The following is a 22258-nucleotide window of genomic DNA, read 5'->3' on the forward strand; positions in this document are numbered from 1 at the left end:
CATTTCATTTCCCAATTCCCCCATCAGATCAATCAACTGACCAAACTCCTCTCTCTCTCTCTCTCTCTCTGTTAAACTCTCGTCCTCGATCTGATCACCGATCTCATCGTACGGCATCGTACTGACAGAAACTTACCGTAACCTAACGTAGCTGAACTCCGATCCGCCATGGCTCCGCCGGCTCAGTCCAACCGATCTCCGTCGCCGTCTCAACCTTCCGGGTAAGCCAAGCCAACATAATGTCTCAAAACCCTGGCGTAACACTCTGTTTGGCTGCTGAGAAAGTCTTTACGATTATAAATAATGCAATTGAATATAGGAAAAGAGAAGCAATCGACTTTTCTACGATTTGATTCCCAAACGATTGGTTAACTTTCATGCATGAATCATCTAAGTAGCAAGTGAGAAAACCGTAGTGAATTTAGTGTGTTTAGTGTTTTTTCCCCCTTTTTTACTTTCTCAGCAGCCAAACATAGCTCAATTGATAGTCATCGATGATTTGATTTTGGCATTAGAATTGCATTTTGGAAGAGTTTTAGTTTGAACTGAGTATATTGATAATTTGGTTTACTCAAAATGTAATTTTTAATTAGAAAAAGCGAAGTGTCGGATCTCAAATTGCAGCTTCGGCAGCTTGCCGGAAGCCGAGCTCCGGGAGTGGACGATTCGAAGCGAGAGCTTTTCAAGAAGGTCATATCGTACATGACAATTGGCATTGATGTCTCGTCGCTTTTTGGAGAGATGGTGATGTGCTCGGTAACGCCGGACATTGTTCTGAAGAAAATGTGCTATCTTTATGTTGGCAACTACGCGAAGGTCAACCCCGATCTCGCACTTTTGACGATCAATTTCCTTCAACGAGATTGCAAGGACGAGGATCCGATGATCCGCGGGCTCGCCTTGAGGAGTCTGTGCTCGCTGCGAGTGGCAAATCTGGTGGAGTATTTGGTGGGGCAATTGGGATCGGGATTAAAGGACAGCAATAGTTATGTAAGGACGGTTGCGGTTATGGGGGTTTTGAAATTGTATCATATCTCGGCTTTGACTTGTGTCGATGCAGATTTTCCGGCTGTTCTTAAGCATTTGCTGCTTAATGATCCAGATACACAGGTGAGGCCATAACGGTTGTGTGATAAATTTTTTGAACAGGAAATGTTACTTTGCCATTTTAATTACGCACTTTTTTGTGTTGTGGCATCACCAGGTTGTTGCAAATTGTCTGTCTGCCCTACAAGAAATTTGGAGCTCAGAAGCAACCACTTCTGAGGAAGCATTGAGGGATAGGGAGACTCTACTTAGCAAGCCAGTTGTTTACTATCTTTTAAATCGGTATGTTTACATTTCTTTTTATTAAAAGATTAAATTCTCTTCGGGTTTAACTATGTTGTTCTTTGTTTTTTTTCCACTGTTTACATATTACTACTAACATTGTAGTTTGTTGAGGTCAGAATGATAATCTATTAATCCTGTGTTTTATGTCGAGTTGAGGAAGAGTATTTGGAGAAGGTGCTCTGTGCTTAATACTTGTTAGGCTGTCACATTTGGATAATGAGACTAAAATCAAATTACTTCACTACTAGGGAGCCATCATGGCATTCATTTGGCTGCCAGAAAGAGTTCATAGGCCTGTGGAAGGGATGCGTTTATCATGTATGCTACTGAATGAGAAAATAACACATGAAACTTTTGTGTCTGGGTATGTGTGGGTGTTATTATACAAGCGTTAGTAAATTATGGTGAAGTTCTTTGCATGGCACACGAGCTTTTACCAAAGTTTATTCCGTTACTGATTTTACGGTGAATTATAAACTGTCAATATATGAGCCTGGTAGTCACGTTTTTAGAAGCTCTAGCTTATGTTGTTTCGTGTTATGCAATGCAGAATCAAGGAATTTAGTGAATGGGCACAGTGTCTTGTACTAGAGCTGGTGGCTAAGTACGTTCCTTCTGATAGCAATGAGATATTTGACATAATGAATCTTCTTGAAGATAGACTTCACCATGCAAATGGTGCTGTTGTTTTGGCAACTACCAAACTGTTTCTACATTTGACTTTGTCCATGACTGATGTTCATCAACAGGTATGTATTTAACTTTTTTAACTCTACGATGTTATCTTTTAATTCAGAAAGCATATAATGTTCATGTGATGAAAAATGGAAATTATATGGTCAATCGAAACAGTTTTTTGTAGCTAAGTTGGAGTTTCCTTCTCTATAATTACAAGAGAATAAACCTTGCGGATTAACCAGCTGAGAAAGACATTTATAAGTACGGTGTAGAGAAATGATTTAAGGAGATATTTTACTTGATGCTAACCCTGTTGATATGTATCTGTTATTTGGCCCAGTTTGTTTTGTGTTGTGTTGTGTTGTTGTTGTTGTTGTTTTTCCTGTATGTTATTAGCTTGGTTACTTTTATGAGATCAACAATTTTCTGATGCAAATAATTATTGGTAGGTATATGAACGAATTAAAGCCCCTCTCCTAACTCTAGTGAGTTCAGGAAGTCCAGAGCAATCTTATGCAGTTTTAAGCCACCTGCATCTCTTGGTGATGCGTGCACCATATATATTTGCCTCAGACTACAAACACTTCTATTGCCAGTACAATGAGCCTTCATATGTCAAAAAGTTGAAGCTTGAAATGTTGACTGCAGTAGCGAATGAGAGTAACACTTACGAAATTGGTAAGCGAACACCATTTGGATGCATGTAAAATTTCAATCCTGTAATGCTTTTGGAGCCATTCTCTGGTCGTAGGTGCTTTTGTTTCATTTATTTTTATTTTTTAGCTTTCAAAAATAACTAATGCATGACCTTGAATTTTTGCAGTGACGGAATTATGCGAATACGCTGCAAATGTTGACATTCCCATTGCAAGAGAGTCAATTCGTGCTGTTGGGAAAATAGCACTGGAGCAGTATGATGTGAATGCAATTGTTGATCGGCTTCTTCAGTTTCTAGAGATGGAAAAGGACTATGTGACTTCTGAAGCTCTGGTAAATGTTACATCTATACCTGTTTGGTGCTGGATGTAGATTTATGCTTACTTGTTACTCATGTATTTTATGAAACATATGTGAATGTTCAAAGTGCGTCTTGACTCGACATCGACATCGAGAGAGAGAGAGAGGGAGGGAGGGAGGGAGGGAGACAGAGAGACAGAGAGGGAGGGAGAGAGAGAGAGAGAATAAAGAAATAACCTGATTGTTTGCGTATACATGAATTGATACAAGTTTGGAGTTTTCTATGCAGGTCCTTGTAAAAGATCTGCTAAGGAAATATCCACAATGGAGTCATGATTGCATCGCAGTTGTTGGCAATATCAGCAGCAAAAATATTCAAGAACCTAAGGCCAAGGCAGCTCTTATATGGATGTTGGGGGAATATTCTCAGGACATGCAGGACGCACCTTATATCTTAGAGAGTTTAATTGAAAATTGGGATGATGAGCATTCTGCTGAGGTAATTAAGATGCTCACTGCCTCTTATAAGCTTTGTGAAATTGTTTTACTTGGAATAATTTGATCCTTCACCTGTTTTTTTTTTTTTTTTTTTTTACCGTCATTTTTTTGTTTATAGCTACAGATATATTCCACCTTCTAATGAAACAAAGTCAACTATGAAGTGACTTGAACTTTTATTTCTTTACTACGTGGTAATTTGGGAAGTCCTCTCCACCTGTCCACAATGCCTTGAACCCTTAACTACAATTTTTTTTTTTTTTTGAAAAAGAAAAAAACAACTTTAACAGGAATAAGGGGGAAAAAAAGATGATGTTAACGACTTTCTCGTGTCACAGGAATGAAATGACAGCAATCTTTTGAATCTGTTCTCTTCTAGTTTGGACATTAGAACTGAACTATAGCTTGCAATGTATATTTCTTCTTAGTTCTTGCTTGATTGTCTGATTGTCATTGCACAGGTTCGCTTACATCTTCTAACAGCAGTAATGAAGTGCTTTTTCAAAAGGCCACCCGAGACGCAAAAAACCTTGGGAGCTGCATTGGCTGCTGGGGTTGCTGATTTTCACCAGGTACATGTTGATCCAGATGTTTTTTTTCTTTCATATATTTATGTTTTGTTGGAGTATTTTGGCTGGGAATGTTCAATGAGAATTTTAGTTGGTTGCAGGATGTTCATGACCGAGCCTTATTCTACTACAGGCTTTTGCAGTATAACGTAACAGTAGCAGAACGTGTGGTGAACCCCCCGAAGCAAGCTGTTTCTGTCTTTGCTGATACTCAGAGCAGTGAAGTCAAAGATCGCATTTTTGACGAATTTAACACTTTATCTGTTGTATACCAGAAAGTAAGCTTAGTTTTCTTCTCCATGAATGATATTGTGATTATAAGTTTCTAATAAATTTTACTGGTCATGGGATAGTTGATCAACTTTCTGGTTGGGTAATCAAAGTTTTTTAAAAAGGTCTAGAGATGGGAACTAATGAAGAGGGAAGTAGGGAGTTGATACAAGTGTTTTTAAAAAGGTGACAGGTCTATTGATAAATGGTAGTTTACCAACCCATTCTAACAGCTTAAGTTGTTAGGAGGTGGGTCGACAATAATTTTATAATCTCACACTCATCACGTGTGGGCTGGACAATAGACAATCGTGTGGGTAAATGAATTGGAAAGCCCAACACATGAATATTTGATAATAAGCATAAATTATATATTAAAGATCCAACATGTGATGACAACTTAAAGGGGATAAAGAGTGTAATTGCAGGGGTTTGAACTCGGGACCTCTCGCTCTAATACTGTGTTAGTTTACCAATCCATTCCAAAAGCTTAAGCTGTTAAGAGGTGGGCCAACAATAATTTTATAATCTCACAATAAATATCCTTTTGTACTGTCATCAATAAATTGGCTCCATATACAATGAAGTTGGTTCTTCCCACAATTGATTGTCGCAGATTGTTAGTATGTAATGGACGTAACATGGATCTTTAGATAGGGTTTGCTCGCAAAAAACACTTGTAACTAGCTTGTAAAGTCTATCCAAGTGTGCGAACTTGTTCTTTACATGATCATGGTGTCAGTGTAATTTGTTCTTTTATCAACTTGAAATTTGATACAAATAGGAATGTTGCAATTCATAAACAATCTAAGACACCTCTATTTGAGCCCCAAAAAAACTTATAAGACACCGAGACTCTGCTGGTTATGTGCACCCGGTGGCATTATTTTCACACGCACACGTTTCTTGGGCTGGTTTGAAATATGTTTTAGAATGTTGAAAATGGGATGCTAATGGATTGGAATATTTGGATCTTTGCAGCCATCTTATATGTTCACTGACAAGGAACACCGTGGTCCATTTGAGTTTTCAGACGAGCTTGGAAACTTATCTATTGGGACAGAATCTACAGATACTGGTGTTCCGGGTCATAGAGTTGAGGCAAATGACAAGGACCTGCTTCTAAGTACCTCAGAGGAGGAGGAAACTAGAGTTCCTAGTAACAATGGTGCATACAATGCTCCTTCATATGATAGTTCATTAGTGTCCATCGTTGCTTCGCAACCACAGTCAGACTTGTTAAGTACAAATACCGTGGTGCCATCGAGTGCTTCACAATCAAGCTTCGCAATTGATAATCTACTTGGTCTAGGTGTATCAGTAACACCCGCACTTGCACCAGCACCTTCACCACCTCCTTTGAATCTCAACCCGAAAGCTGCTCTAGATCCAAGCACATTTCAGCAGAAGTGGCGCCAACTGCCCATATCTTTATCACAGGTTTATTTTGTAAATTATAGCTATATGGCTCTTAACATACTCGTTTCTACTTATCCAAGCTCATTACTGTACTTTCAGTTGAACGTTAGCAGAGAAAATACCTCTGTTAATCATTTTATGAACCATGAGTTTGCCGTTTGGGAAGCCTCTTGGTTCCAGTATGATTCTCTTTTAAAGTCGTTGCTGATGCATTGTGTGTTGTTATCTGGTGCAGGAATATTCTATGAGCCCTTCAGGAGTCGGAGCACTGACGACACCTCAGGCACTACTTCTACACATGCAAAGTCATTCCGTTCACTGCATTGCATCCGGTGGCCAATCCCCAAACTTCAAGTTCTTCTTCTTTGCACAAAAAGCTGAAGAACCATCTATCTTTCTTGTGGAGTGTGTAATCAGCACAGCAAATTCCAAAGCTCAAATAAAGATTAAAGCCGACGATCAAAGTGTATCACAGGAATTTTCATCCTTGTTCCAATCTGCTCTGTCCAAATTTGGCTTGCCTTGAGAACATCCAAAATGATCTCCTTCAGGCTCAGAGGAAAGTATCTTCAGTTGAGTGTTCTTCGATGAATTCACTCTCTACGGCAGATGTGGAAAACAAAAATGAGCAAGAGACGTAATTGTAGAAACTTTTTTTTTTTTTTTGGATAGCTGTAGATCCGTGTATAATAAGATATTTAGATGTGGGTTGGATTTTTTTTTTTTTTTGGGTTTTTTTCCCCACATTCTATAATTGTGTATTGTCAATATCCAATCTTCAACATTCAACACAAATGATTCATCTAAAACCTGAATCAACCATAAATTTGTAGTTTGTCAATTGTCCCTTTAGAAATCCAAAATTTATCGGGCGTTTTTTATGCGGGTTTTATCTGTATTTTTTTTTTTTTCAAGGCACAATTGTCATGTTGACTTGTGAGTTTGATATATTTTCTTGTTTCAGTAAATTTATTTTCTTCATTTGTTTTCCCCGTCACCTTTTAGGCTCTGTGTTTCGTAGGAGTGACTATAGAAACTGAAGAAAAGCGTATAATGGAGGTGAGGAAAATAGAGACAACAGAGAGGATTTTCTTAGTTGTGCTTGGTATGATTGTCTTTTCCAATCTGGTTATACTGAGAGCATAAAAAATTACGGTGTTTTTAAGGATTTCAAAATTTTCATCAAAATGTATTTCCTTCTAAATTCTTCCTACCAACAACAAAATGTTTTAAAATCTTTCCATTAATCTTCTCACCCCGATATCTCCTTCCGTGATAACGATGCGAGAGAGGTTGGCGGCATAATGGTGGTCAGTGATAAAGTGAGAAGGACAAGAATACTGACAATGACACTGCTCACCACTCCATTTACAACATTCTTCGTCCTTATGGTCCCATTGAAGCCCATAAATTCCCCAAGTTGTGGCCTCTTATCCTCGATTTAAATATGGGTGTTTGTTGGTTATCAAAAATTAGGAGATTGAGGACCAACCGATAGGAAGAAACCGACTGATCAGTGATCGGTCTATTTTGGTCAGTTTTTGCCAATTCTTGCCGACGCTTGGATGACCGTTCTGGAGGGATGGGAGCAACAATAACGGTCGCAACACAATATACCAAATATTAAATTAATTAGTTTTGATACACAAGTGACTTTCAATTTGATCGCAAAACATGAAATTGCCATAATAAAGAAGAGGTAGAGAAAGAGTAGGCAAATGCAATCTGTAACAGTTTAACAATATGTGCACGTCCATTATCGCCAAATAAACGGCTGCTTGACCTCTTTTATCATGTCAGTTGTCTTTTCGGTTTGATCACTCCAATGCAATCCAGTGACTTCTCTATTCAAGGCTCATCACATCTTCTACAACCACCAACTTTAAGTTGGGATATTGACTATCCACTTCACCAATTTATCAAGCGCTTGGTAACCTATAATCTTGGTTTTTGAATATAAAAGTTTTGATTGCTCAAGTATCTCTCTAACGTTTGATTCAATACGATTTGAGAGCTACAAGAAGAGGTATGAACACTCCATAAATGCTTGTCTCTAGGATAGAGTAATGAATGTTTCTTCAAGATTTAATGAATACGAGTTCTGTTGTGGATTTCCAAACAACGAATTCTCGTTTGATTTGCAATTTCACTTGGATTCCGCGGGAGTTAATGAGCTGGCTCAAAACATGGCGAAATAGACCTTGGCTAATGAAATTTGCCGCTTAGATTAGTGGTTCAATGTTCGGAGTATATTTGTTCTTTATTCTGTATTCCTACTAAAAGCAAACAAACAAACAATGTACAAATTCCATTTATCCACGCATACTTCAATAATGCCAAGATCACACGATGGTAATACAAACTTCAATAAGTTTTACTTCACTAGAAAAGAATGTACAGAATTTACAACTACACCCTCCTGTTAACATCTGCCGTGTAAATCTTAACGAGCAGTGAAGATTTCATTGTAGGGACAGTTAAAAGAGAACAGATCTAGTATCACCGTTATGTGCCAAGGTCAAAACATAAGGTACGGAATGAACCGAGAAGCCCGAACTATTCGTGTTAGCATCTTTCAAATATCCTGTAGAGTTTTTCCAGTGAAGCTACCTGCAGAAGAAAGTAAAAGTTTTACAATTTATAACATCTAAACTAATTTTCACCAAAGAAAAAGAACGAAAGAAAAATTGATGTCTCAAAGTAAGAGCAACTTGTGCTAGGTTAAGTGACAAATGGGGAAAATATCAGGCTAAAGAGAAAACCAATAGGATTCCACTTCAAATTTTAGGTCAAGTGACAAATGGGGAAAATAAAAGGCTAAAATGAATATTCAAATCGTACGAGGACAATTGGCCTAAGTTGGAAAAAATGTAGCATCGTAATTTTTCTTGGGGTACGTACAAAAATGGCTAACTTCTGTTGGACACCTCTTCAGAAATAATTCATATATTTTGTTTTAATTCGATTCTGCATCTGTTTTCAATAAAATTATTCATTTACTAAAGGTTATTAATCAATTTACTCTATATAAACTCTTAACAATCAAGAAAATCATTTAAAATTTTTTTTTTTGAGGTAAGTTTTTCTATCTCTCTACTTTATCCAAATCCAATCCGTAGAACTGAAAGGTTTAAAACTCGGGACAAAATTTAATCCGATCTTATGCATACTTTCTACTCTTCCTTCTCAGGGGAGTCCATTAGAATGTCTCCTAATGATAAAAAATGTTTCTCAAGAAAGTGACGGCTAAAATTGAAAACCATTTTAGTCCGAGCATGAGACTTGATGAAATAGACCTTAGAAATTTACATAAAACGGAAAAGAACCACGGAAAAACTAATTCCTGTGTTTATTCAGCCAAACAACTAATTCCTAAGTTTCATCCTTGGGAAAATAAGCCATGTCACTCAAATTTAAGACATTAGTAATGCCTACAAGGTGAACCTCCCACCCCAGCGTAGATGAATCTTCGGATTTAAAAGGACAGCTCAAGAATGCAATGATAATAATCAACAAAGTACTTTCTGTAGAGAGAACTTACACGAACAAATGTTCCATTTGTAGCCATAGAAGTTGGCGGCTTAAGAAAGAGTCTCATTGCTGGAAACAAGACATGCTGGATTGACCATTCACGCTGGGCCCACGCAGTTTCTGCCTCCGAAAGTAATTCATGCTCAATTTCAGTCTCCCTTGTGGCATCATACCCTGTGAATAGAGAACAGTCATAAAATAGGAACTGCCTTGATCAAATGAGAGACATTTCACATCAATTTCCTCCATTTTGGCTGGCCTAATGATACTAAAGTGGACAAATTAAACAAACAAGTTGTGCTTGTATAGTCAATCTGCAGCCATTGCATATAATCCAATGCATATGAAAAATGATAAGACCCCATAGTGAGGCTGAACTAAGGCATTCGAAATGACCAAAGATGTTAAAAGAAGTGATTAATATAAATTATGTAACATAGCTTACAGAGAGGCAAAATTCAAGTAAAAGAAAAGTACCACGTAAGCAAAAGTGTTTGAAGCACAAATAGATATGATAATAAACAGTCGAACAGAAAAGAAAAGGACAGCAGAGCATTCCGAGAGAAAGAGAGCACACAAGTCAAGTAACAAATGTGCCTTCTTAACAAGCTTGTACAGGATACAGAAAGCCCTGTTTCAGTTACTTTCATTATTAAAAAATCATCACAATCTCATTATTTCAACATAGTTGCCTATCAGTTAGTTAAGGTATTGAGATGACATCTGAGTTTCTCAGAACTAACATCCCAGCTCATTAACCCCTTATTTCAGTTAAACTCAATTTTCCAAGTTTGACAGCAATTGGACAGCTTTATTCCGCCCTCCAGAAAGTTTTTTCAACCAGATCCAATTGTTACTTCATCAACATTCGGTTTTACTGCCTATCAACAACCATTCATAAAGCCCTTAAGAGACATGCATCAGGTGGAACAACTTTTGTTACAAAGTTGGTTGATCTTTTAGCAACCTTGCAGATCCAAATACTCAGCAATGAAACTCAAGACCCTTTATCTGTTTTTTCCTTACAATATCAAATAGTGTATAACATGAAAACAGAGACCAAGGAAGCTCTCTAAGAACATGATCTATAAGCCCGGGATACATATGAACTGAAAAAAGCGCCTAGAAAAGTTTTCAAGATCTTTTAGACTACTGCTTCCTAATAAGTTCTCAAGAATTCCAGTGTAATTGGAATAGACTTTCTGAAAATTCCACTATCAATAGAAATTAAAACAAATATTTTGCTATGGATAGATACAACATTGAAAGTCCTTTAAGAACAAAAACAATAAGATAGATGATGAGTTTTTTCTTCCTTCTTGTTCAATTAGAAACAAATTACCAAATATAAACAGGAGAACAAGAAGTCCTTACCAAGTTGGCAATCAAGTAGGATCTAAAGAATAGCATTGCTTTTGCCATGTATTTCATAATAATAATAAAAAAGCTGGGTAAGAGTTAATTGCATTTTAGTAGGAAGGATAGGCACATATATAAAGAAAGCCTATTAAAAAAAAAAAAAAAAGAAAAAAAAAAAAAAAACCAATAAAAAAAAAAAAAAAAGAAAAAAAAAAAAAAAACCAATAAAAAAAAAAAAAAAAGCAAACAAACAAACAAACTGAAATAATCAGCCATACGTGTATCACCTGAGGTATATTCTCTATCTTCAGTATTCTTGAAAGGTCTTTTCTTTTCATAAAGTTTCAAACCATCACCAGATGGGTTGGGCAACATAGGAGGATGCATAGCATAGAAGTTTCCAAGAGAAGCTGCAATTTCTTGAAAGCAATTTTTCTCATTCTCCCAGTTTACCTACAGTAACCAATAGAAAATCAAAATCCACACAACGTACAAAGTAATATCAATAAACCATGAGATCACCCAACAAAATATTTGAGTACCAAATGAAAATAAAAATTCAACCATTACAAAAAAGTGATTTACATGCAAAGTGTTACATGAATGCAGTGGGCCACCCCTCATATTAGAGATTCTCCTTTTCAATAATGAAAAATTATCAACCTTACGATTCTTTAAACAGTCCATGAACAAGTTAAGCCTCTCAGTGTGTGATGACTCTATCCTTGAAAAAGTTTAATTTACATATAATTGTAGCAAGCAAACTGTAATGGCCAAAAAATCTGAATAATAAATATAAACAGAATCACGTCAATAGTAATAGTAACAGCTACAGCATTTTGATCAAATTTACACAAGTAACTTTCAATTGGTCCAGTCAAATATTAAAGTTTCAGATTGTGATCTTTGCAACTATTGCCTAAACATTCTACACGAGTCTGTATATCAATTTTAGAGTGTGCAGCCATCACACCTTGTAATATGTTTGTTAAAATACAAAGAAAGAAAAAACGGAACACCTCCTGTTAGCTCTTGAGCTAAGAGAAATGGGTCCTAGAACCGCAGTCCTTTCTCATACACATGTTGTGGACTCTAATGTAAAATAGGGTTTTGAGCCTATCGCTAGATATTCATGTATTGACCTTCCTCCTGTAATTGAAAGCACTCAACTATCTTTCCACTACATATTGACTTCTTCTGGAAAAGACATGGTAGAACAAAATCAATTTTTCCTGACGCTAACGTAACATTTTATGGCACAAAAGAAAATGATAACAAGACATTATACATATCTTTTATGTATAAATTATAAGGTTAATCTATAGATTTGTTATTAGTTTCTTTTCTACAAGTTTTTTCCTATATGGGTGAAAATACTAGACATATAAACATAAGTAGGAAGAAAATGTTTTAAACAATTGAAAACTAAAGTATCTAAAAACAAAAATGTGAAATAATGCAAAAAGAAAAACATAATGATAGGGGACCACTTTAGTAGAACCTACATCATTTCCCAAACAAAGTGCAAATTCAGGGACACGGTCCATGTCAGGTGTGTATTGGTCAAGTACAACTGGAAGCCTCGCTAAATTCCCATGTGTGTCTATATGAATGCAAAAATACTCTTCTAGCATTTCAGCCTTTTGCTTTAACAGATCTGTATTCATCTGGAGAATAAGAGTACGTTTAGTCAAAACTCATAAAAAGAGAAAAAGACAGATAATTGAAACAAACAAACTTGCAAGGAATGCTATGGACTTCATTCAGTTACTTTGGTGAAAAAAATAGCATCAATACAATGAATAAAAATAATGCTAACTGCGTGACTGTATAAAACTGCATATAGTATTTTGATTGAATGTTAAAGTACTTCAATACAACCATGAGACGTCTACATAACTACATCTATTTCTCTTATTTATGTTAAACTTTGAGATACAACGACAACAATGAAGAAGAGATTTGCATCTGAAGGAGATTAAAAAATAAATAAATAAAACAAACTCCAGTAAGTTATTACTTATGATACTTTCATATTGGATCTTTTGTTACCTACTAAGGGAAAAAAGATTTCATCAATTATTCCTGATTCGAATATCTCTGCTAATAAAAGAAGCTAGTAACGGCATTTATCACGGTGAAATGTAAAATTGTTAAATGTAGACGTGCAGAAAGTCCTGCAAATGACAAATAACTGTTCCTCCATGGCCGCTCTACTATCCAGCAGGAAAAGGTAGACTGGTACAGATATAATAAGATCCACAAAATTGGAATTATTATGCTAATTAGGAACTTGATTCAGTATCCTAGTCTTGATTGCTAGTTTTCTAGTTTAGGAACTACTAGCTAAATTACCCCAAGTAAAATAAATGGAATAATAAAGATTCTGAAAGTTAGCAATAGAGTTGCAGAAGGAAACAAGAAAGATATTTCACAATAACATAATAGAGGAAGAAAACAAATTACTTCTGCTATCTTCTCTTTCAATTCATCGTTCTCCTCGTATTCTGGATCTAAATCGTCTTCTTTCAGTGCCAACAAAAGTAAATCCTTCAGAGGTGCTGGATCACTTAGTTGTATAGCATTAAAATGGGCAAAACGGCGCAAAACTTGCTGATACATAAGCTCTTTGCTGTAGACCCATTAGAGAGAAATTAAACTAGTTAAGAAACTGATCACAAGGAAGAGAATCACGTCTAGCACCTAGCTTGCAAGACCAATGCACATCGTTTAAGAAACAAATGAAAATACTGGACAAAAAGCACACAAGTCCACCCAAAGTTGTATATCCTAACAAAGTCACATCTACTTATAATTATGTAGTACAAATATATCAGTTGGATGCATGATTGTGGGCTAGGAATATCTCTGTTCAATATGCTTCCAAATTTACCCGCCAAATGAAAAGTCCCTAATCAATCAACCTTTGAAAATCTAGACACAACATACGGCAATTTGAGCATAAACATATAACAGACAGTAATAATAGCTGAACCAGATACGCTTGAGCAAATCATTACCTCAAGTGCACCACATTTGCAAGATAGAGATGAGTGTCATGCTGAAGCAACACAAAGACGTCATCTGCCATTCCAATATATGTGCAGTGTCTTACAATGTCCAGTAGACCTACAGAAATATACACGTCAATAAGAAGGTATCTTCCACATCTACATGACAGATGGTTTCACTACATAGAAATGCAAAGCATTTGGTCAGAAATTTACCAGAATGACATTTTCTATCGATCTCATCAATAAGGTCCTGAATGCTAGTAAGATCTGCAGTTTCCTTTGGGTTCCTTCTTTGTCTAACAGATGACCTGCAATTGGTGTCTTTATGAATTTGCAAGAATAATTATGCACATACAGCTACATGTCACAAGAGTGTTTAAAATTGGAAATTGAAATACAAACTTCTTATGTAAATACCAAAAAATGAAAGGGAAGGAAAACCTAAGGCCAGCTTTTCCTTTATGGGAAGAAAATTTATATATTTTAAAGAATAAAAAAAAAGGAAATTATCAAAAACCTCCCCTCTTTTGCTTTCTTCTTACAATTCCCTAGCATGCCTAGAAATTAAGAAACACCAGTTCAAATTTGAAATGCACTTCAAATTCCCTTGGTTACATTTCGTTTTTCATATTTATCCTTAGTAAACAATATCCCAACACTGAATATTATGCTATATTACGTGAATCCAAACCACACATTTCTTTCTCGTGATCTCATCTTCTTTCATTTTCTGTCCTTTTCTATCAACCTTCCCATGTTCATTGGCACGAACTCAGCGCCAACAAGATGCTCTGGTTTAGCACAAAATCCAATGCTTGCTCGGCGTGATAGGAGATGGCCTCACACCATCGGCACCAGAAGGGGATAGAGTATGGGAGAATAGAGGAAGAAAGAGAAAGAGGTCGTTGAATGCAACTATCTAGGACATAATTTAGTGTTTTCCACTATGTTTAGTAAGGGTAAATTTGATAAATTACTAAATTTCATAATTTTCCCCTAATCCAAGCAATTAAAGGGAGGGGTTTGAAGGAAATTTCAAATTTATTTTTTGTAAGTTTCTAGATATATGAGGGTAAGTATATCTGTAAGGAAAAAAAATGCAAAACAAATAACAGGTTTATGATAAATACCCTTAAGATAAAAGCAAAAAAGACCAGAAAGTCACATGCACAAGCGTTATTTTCAAGAAGATACAACCCTACCTAACTGCAGTCAAGCTAGAACCTCCATCGAGATGGTTTTGAGGCTTGGCTTGCATGTAGGCATGTAACCTTCCAGTAGGATCTGATGAATCTGTTCTGACCATTTTATGCACTGGAACCTTCATTGGTTTTGACCCTGTTAAAGACATGAAAATATACAATATCAAGAGTTAACAAACTCTTGAAATAATGAGCAATGTCAACTAACGGAGTATGACTAAAAGTAAAAACAAGCAACAGTGTGCAATGTAAACTAATGAAAGCACTCAAGGTACCAGATGGTGAGGGATTGAGATCTGAATCCTTCCGTGAACTCACTTGACAAGAAGAAGATGGCTCAATTGTCTGTCCAGTATACCCAAAAGAAATGCCGAGAGAAAAGGCATCAGTTAAGGAACATAATTACAGATATCGTGGTATCATTCACAAATATATGGCAAAAGATAAAAACAATAATGTGTGGAAATCAATGGATCTACTGATGTGCCACCAGATTTTGCAACATATAAGGAAGACTGCTTTTAACTCTTTAGGATTAAGCCACAGATTGATGACTAAATAATCCGCATTCCCATAGAAGTAATGTTACGGATGTTACACTTTTAGTTAGGAAAGCATTAAATTCACTACGAATACATACTTTTCATGATAAACTGAAATGCATTAGAGTAAGTCTCTTATGCCCTGTGCCTCTGTGTATTTGATAGGAAAAAAAATCTAATAAGGAGAAATATATTAAAGCTAAGAAGTAAAATGATCCTCGAAGAAAAGAAACAGCAAACCAGCAAGAACAAAAAATTATAGAACATGTTAACGTTTGGGATTGATTCCTTTAGCATTTGCACATGGATCAACCATTCAATCTCAATGAAATTCATTGGAACATGAGAGCAAAAGTAGAAACACATTGACAACTGTCCCATATCATTGAATGTTTCCATAAAAAAGGAAATAAGAAACAACTTCAAAAAGCTTCTATGTAAAGTATTTAAAGATATCAAGTCTGAGCTGACACCCAGTTGAAAAATTACCTGTTCTTGAAATGTCCTAGTGTCATTGGAATTCCTCAATTTTGTCTCAACCACTGACTGTATCTTCTCAATGATGATTTCCTGATTTAGAATGCTTACCTGCGTGTCCACATAACATAACGTTTTTCAATATAGGAATAAGGCAATGAACGTAACTTCTCTCAACTCTTCATTACCAAAAAAATAAAAATAAGATTAAAAGCTTAGGATGCTGAAATTTCCACATTATTAGTGACATACTACTCTTGTGCATTCTGAACAAGATACATCGCATACATAGAAGCAGGGGCGAAACTACAGCAGGCCCGGATGGCAGCTGCCCCCTGGGCCCAAGAGCTCTTCAAGGTTCTGACCCTAACTGAAAAACCTTTACAACTTTGTTCCTTATTTGCCAATCCCTGAAATTTTTTTAATTACATTTATACAATTTTTTAAGAAATTTCAATTATACCCTAAGTTTTGATTTTTAAGTACTCATATTTCAAACTTAATATCTCAAACAAATTAAGAACCAACTATACTACTATATAAAATTGACAAACTTTTGAACTCTAAAATTTAAATATTGAAATAAATAGCTTAGTTCATTTAGGAGGAAAAACTCAAAGATACAAATAGATAACCGAAGGTAAAAGATTGTTGTATTGTAGTTTTAGTAAAAATGTTGCTAAATTTATGCCCCCTGAAAAAAGTTTTGGTCTGCTACTTCATAGAAGAGTCCATGCCTCTAGGCAGTCTTGTTCATCTAGATGTCTAGCACTCCCTAAACTGTGTACTAAATGGAAAATGATGTGTTACCAATCACAAGCACTCAATAAATATGAGTTCTCAGTACACATAACATGTCAATCCAAAAAGTAGTGCGCCTGCAGTTTTCTCCCACTCCTTTTGTCGCTTTAATCGTAAGCAACAAAATATACAAAATAAGATAAAAATATAAATAATTTAAAATGCAGAAGAGAACATGCAGAACCAAAGAGGACATAAGGGTTGAGGAAACTACTGAGGGGAAATGAGAAGAAGACAAAGAATAATGAAATATGAGAATGAACCAATAACAGAAAAAGCTTATCAATCTACATTTACTTTTAATGAGGAGAAAGAGAAAAAAGAATGGGATACGAGAATGAACCAGTATCAGAAAAAGCTTATCAATCTACATTTACTTTTTTTCTGTAAGAAACAGAGTTCAAGACTAGGGGAAAACAAGCTACACTACAAAAGAAAATGTAATTCCATATTTATCTTAAGGATGGGCCCATTTTGGTCAAAATAAATCTAGCTTCATTTCGTTCTGTAGTCAACCACAGCTACAAATCTTACTCCAGGATCTGAACTCAAAGTCCCTATCAAATAAAGAAATCAATTTGTTCCATTTCATTCCTATTCCCACTAGATTATTCTTCCAATCATTACCATTTTAACATTATAACCAAACGTATAATACAACTGTGTATTCATCCAAGAGTTTCAATAGCTACGGAACTCGAAACCACTATCACAGATTCACAGTTGTAAATTTCATCCAAAGAAAAGTATTAAAAGTACATACCTCTCTTTTTGTTGGGTGAACATTAACATCAACATGCTCTGCTGGCAGTGTAATTGACATATATATAAAGGGTTTTGATGCTTTAGGCAATGTTGCAGAATAAACAACTTCTAGAGATCTTTTCAAAGCAGTCCATTCCACCAATCTATCTGTGCTAAAAAGGAAAATTAATCAAATTAAACAACTTTAGTGGAAGAAAAACAAGGGAAAGAAACACGTAATTTATATTCTTAAGAGGAAATTTCTAGGTTTCTGTGCGAATGAATCAATGTGGCTGTTCGCATATTTACTCGGCATATAACATCAATTCAGTGAATCTACGATAATTCATAGCAAATAACAGCACACAAAATGTCAAAATTACTATTAAAAAAAACAAACAAACAAAAAAAACAAGAACAACAACTTTGAGCTTAGGGCATTGTCAGTAGTTTCATGGTTTGTACACTTTAGCTCCAGATATTGGAGTAATCATGAAGACACTAAAGAAGCAAGACAGAAACCTAAAATTTAGCTTTTAAAATCTTAACCATACTTCCATCCTCAACACTCACAACATAGATAGCATTAGGAACTCATAGCACTAAAATCAATGATACATACCATTTATAAAAAGAACCATCGTTATTTTCTTTGCAACAAAGTTGAAATTGGAGATGAGGCCGTCCATCTTAAAAATTGAACTGGATGGATCATCATCTGAAGCTTCAATGTTCATCAGATTTTGAGCTACTGACACCCCATAAACTGACCGAATAGCATCAATTCTCGATGGCACACCAACAGAATGGACATCAGCTCTTGCAGCTCCATGCTGATTGCAATAGCAAGGATAAGAAAACGAAAAAGAAAAACTCTAGTCCTGAGTCAATAAAAATCTCCAACCTTGCAGGAAAAAGGATAATAAATATAAATGATCAGCATGCTAGAGACCCACCTTTCTACAAGAGAAACTAACATGTGTGTGATGAATGGCAAAACGGCTTAGCAAGTCTACAATCTTCGGGTAATCATCGGCAGAATTTTGCAGTGTCTTCCTCCGAGCAGCCATATTGTAGAACAGATTCTCAACCTAATAATGCATTTTAATTTTTAAGAACATACAACTTGGAAATTTAAGCAGAAGCATCTTGTGCATGAAAAGGTAATTCTTCAAAACCAAAATTATTTCTAGTTTCATGGATGAGATAGCAGCTGAAAACAGAAAGAGCTTCATATTTTCCAATTCATCCCTAGCTTTCTCATAATCAAACCGAAAGCCTTTTTCAGATCCTATGTCTACACACAGAGTTCAGTATGTAAGACAGTTCTCAAAATTTTTTGAAAAAAGAAAAAATGAAACTTTTACCAGCTTTATGGCAAACCACAATTTTCTAGTTCCTACCATTATCTGAGTTCCTTTTACAGCAGCACAGGCCTTGGGCTCGTGTTCCAAGACTCCATCTTTATAAGATGCCCTGATCAACCATGAAGCTGATTTAAGAAAAACACAATCCATTTCTCTCAAAAATAAAGACACCAAGAAGAAAACTGAACCGTTCTTTTCTTTTTCTTTTTTTTTAGTCAACACAACTTTCAAATGTTCACCACCCATGTGAGCAAGACCATTTCCTTAAACATAATAAGACAAAACCATCTCCAATGCAAATGCCAATGGTATTTTTAATATGTTATTTATTTGTGCTCCATGAATAATGTTACTTCAAATGTTGTACCTACTTTTTTTCTCATAATCATTAAGCTTTGAAACTTATAAAAAGTTCACTTTTAATCTTATAAAAAATAATGTTCTAATGATTAAATAAAAACAATCAAATGCCAAAATTTTGCATACGCCATGTTTGGTGCCAAAGCTGACAGGCAAATTTAGAACAAAAATGGCAGTGCAAAGGAGATGCTCCAATATAGAAAATTCGACTTTCTCAAAATCCTTTTTTCCACATAATCAGAAGCCAAAGACGCATTGAATCAAACAGGTAATGTGCACTACCTGTAACCATGCAATTGCCCTTTGGTGATGGTGGTAACCGTAACGTGGCCAACGTAGGTCATGCTCGCCAGTGCTTCTCCGCGAAATCCCATCGACTTTATCGACTGCAAATCCTCGAAAGTAGACAGCTTCGACGTCGTGTGCCTCTCGCATAGTATCGGCAAGTCCTCGTACTAAAACAGCACAATCAAATTCCAAATCAGAGCAAAAAAAAATCCTAGAAAAAGAGAAAAACCGAGAGATTTCTTTCCATTTCCGGGAAAATAGAGAGGAAAAGAGAGGGAAGACAGACTCTGATTCCGTGGCCGTCATCGGAGACCTGAATGAGCTTGAGGCCGCCGTCCTTAACGACGACGTTTATGGAGGACGAGCCCGCGTCGAGGCTGTTCTCGACGAGCTCCTTGACGGCGGAGACGGGGCGTTGGATGACTTCTCCGGCGGCAATTCGGTTCACAACGGACTCCGCTAGGCGGCGAATTTTGGGAGGCTCTTTTTCTTTTGGTGCTCTCTCTTCTTCTTCTTGTATTTCTTCCACTTCCATAACCATTGCCTCGTCTTCTTCCTCCATTGAAGGGTTTTGCGAGAACTAATCTACAGTTCTGGTGTTCTTTGTTTTTTTTTGTTTTTTTTTTTTTTTCTAACTGGTTCTGGGAGAAGATCGTTTGGCGAAAAATAAAAACCGCGCGCTTAGGACTTCGAGGCTTATATAGGAGTTGTTTGCAAGTTGGGAGCGCCAAATTACACTCAAAAAATAAAAATAAATTTCTCAAATAAAATAAAGGATTGGATAAAAGTAAAAACAGAATAAAAATAAAAACAAATTGATTGAAAATTTTTTTTTTTTTAATAACTAAAAACGACTTATTCATGAGGGATGACATTCATTTAGTTATTTTCTTTCCTTTTCTTTTATGGATTTAGTTATTGTTTTGTGTTGGAACTACGTAGATTATTTAGTAATTATAGTAGTAAATAGGTATTTATAGTAATTATTGACGTGACAATAATTAAATAATTAAAATTATCAAAATTATTGTTATTCATAAAATTTTTTAGTGCTAAAACAATTATCCAAAAAACTACTAACACCATGATTTTAAAAAATGGTTTTACCTAAAATTTAATAAGATTAAATTCGAATATGTGATTGCTCGTCTCCCATCTGCCCACTAGAACCATGCTAGGGCATTCCCGTCAAGATTAATGACAACAGCGTCCAGCTTCTTTGCCTCAGTCAAGCGATACTTCCTCCTCGGGAATTCTTTCAGCAACCTGCACAAAATCTCCTTCCTGCTCTTAGGCTTTCGTCTGGGTCTTAGGTCTCTTGACATAAGTGAATCGGACTGGGACCTTAACAGTGAGTGAGACGGTTTTCTTTTGTGCTAATATGTTAGGATTTTCAAATGGACAGTGCAGATAAAGTAAAAAGTAGATAAACGACTTGGATTGATTTTGGTTCATGAGTTAATAAAGTTCGTGTCGAAGGGTGTTCACTTAAGAAAATTTTAATCAGATAATGTCTTTGTAATTTAGACGGAAGATAAGTGTAGTTCACTTTGCTACAGTATACTGCCTTTTATAATTTGTTATAATTAATTGCGCACTTTATGCAAATTTACAAGTGAAGAATGCTATAAAATAATCAAGCAACAAACGGAAAAAATATATAAATATATATCTAATTTAAATCAAATATAAACGTGCATAAAAGAGATAAAAGAGAATACGCTCTTTTTAATCATGTGTCAACTTCTCTTTTTTTTCTTTCATATTTTTTTTATTTTTTACTTGTACTTTTTTCTTTTGTTTATTGTCAATTTTTTATTTTTTTCCTAATATTCTTTGACAATTCATTTTTTTTAATATTCTTCTTTAAAATACTTTTTTCTCATTTTTTTAATTAAAATAATTCTTTTTAAATATCTTCCTGCTTAAATTTTTTTTTTTTTTGTTAAAAACTCTCGTATAACTTTAATTCTTTTTTGATGATATTTTTTGAATTTTTTTCCTCTTACTCCAACTAATTGACTTTAATTTTTTTAAAAATCACGTATTTTAACGCGAGTTAAATTTATAAAGTTATTTTCTACTGTGCCCGTGACTGAACTAATAATATATATTAAAAATAATAGAAAGATTTGAGTGCTTTGCAGCTAGGCCGGTGCATGTCTTTCAAGTATTATCGAGTTGAAAGTAAGCAGCGCAAACAATTATGCTTTTAGGGAGAGAATATTACCATACAAGCCTTAAATTTTAAATAGATGTCAAAGAATTCATTAGTGGAATATAAAACACATTTCATCGGTACCATGCAGTTTTAGGTTATTAATAAAGTAACATTAGTCTTATTTATGGCACTGTTAAATGTATTTATGCCATTAATAACTTATAGGTTATATAAACTGTAAGTTTATCTTTTGTAAATTACAAGCTACAAGTTATTTCCATAACGACATCAAAATTTTTTTATAGTGACATAAATAATAAAATTAAAAAATAATTATTAAATTTAAAATTCTCTTTATTTATATATATATATATATCGGATCTTATATAAATAACACAACGCAATAGTTATTAAACGTAATATTGATATTGGAGGGAGTATCACTAAAGAATTTAGCCACTCAAGTAATATATTATCTCTCTAATATCATCGTTGTGTTCAATAATTTTAGTTACATTTTTTATATCTACCTTCATCTGAAAAAACGTTAAATAAAACCCATATGTATGTGAGTAGGACGAGAATCTTCAGTGCTAAAATATCAATAGGACTTTTTTTTAACCCTACCAGAGAATATCCTCAACAGAATATTTCTCTTCGAACCAAAAAGTTATTTTATATATATATAT

General features: G+C 35.2%; 2 protein-coding genes across 2 annotated transcripts; one reads left to right on the plus strand and one right to left on the minus strand.

Moving 5' to 3' along the window:
• On the plus strand, window positions 1–6398 carry LOC112093239 (beta-adaptin-like protein A). Its single transcript, XM_024171299.1, has 11 exons — window positions 1–221; window positions 594–1110; window positions 1205–1329; window positions 1883–2081; window positions 2460–2688; window positions 2834–3000; window positions 3257–3466; window positions 3927–4037; window positions 4136–4312; window positions 5286–5744; window positions 5959–6398. Exons 1-11 carry the CDS (start codon window positions 169–171, stop codon window positions 6247–6249), a joined length of 2538 nt encoding a protein of 845 aa, XP_024027067.1. The 5' UTR covers window positions 1–168; the 3' UTR covers window positions 6250–6398.
• A 1564-nt stretch (window positions 6399–7962) lies between these two features.
• On the minus strand, window positions 7963–20059 carry LOC21387418 (DNA mismatch repair protein MLH1). The gene is made up of 16 exons (XM_024171300.1): window positions 19695–20059; window positions 19403–19575; window positions 18797–18869; window positions 18350–18484; window positions 18016–18226; window positions 17413–17561; window positions 15861–15959; window positions 15105–15174; window positions 14830–14965; window positions 13841–13935; window positions 13634–13742; window positions 13080–13245; window positions 12119–12280; window positions 10901–11066; window positions 9265–9428; window positions 7963–8333 (listed from the first exon to the last, which is right to left on the minus strand). The coding sequence occupies exons 1-16, from the start codon at window positions 19968–19970 to the stop codon at window positions 8289–8291; spliced, it is 2229 nt and encodes a 742-aa protein (XP_024027068.1). The 5' UTR covers window positions 19971–20059; the 3' UTR covers window positions 7963–8288.
• Between the last annotated feature and the right edge of the window lie 2199 nt (window positions 20060–22258).

Source organism: Morus notabilis, unplaced genomic scaffold (assembly GCF_000414095.1).
Source record: "Morus notabilis unplaced genomic scaffold, ASM41409v2 Scaffold1782, whole genome shotgun sequence".
Lineage (NCBI taxonomy): Eukaryota > Viridiplantae > Streptophyta > Magnoliopsida > Rosales > Moraceae > Morus > Morus notabilis.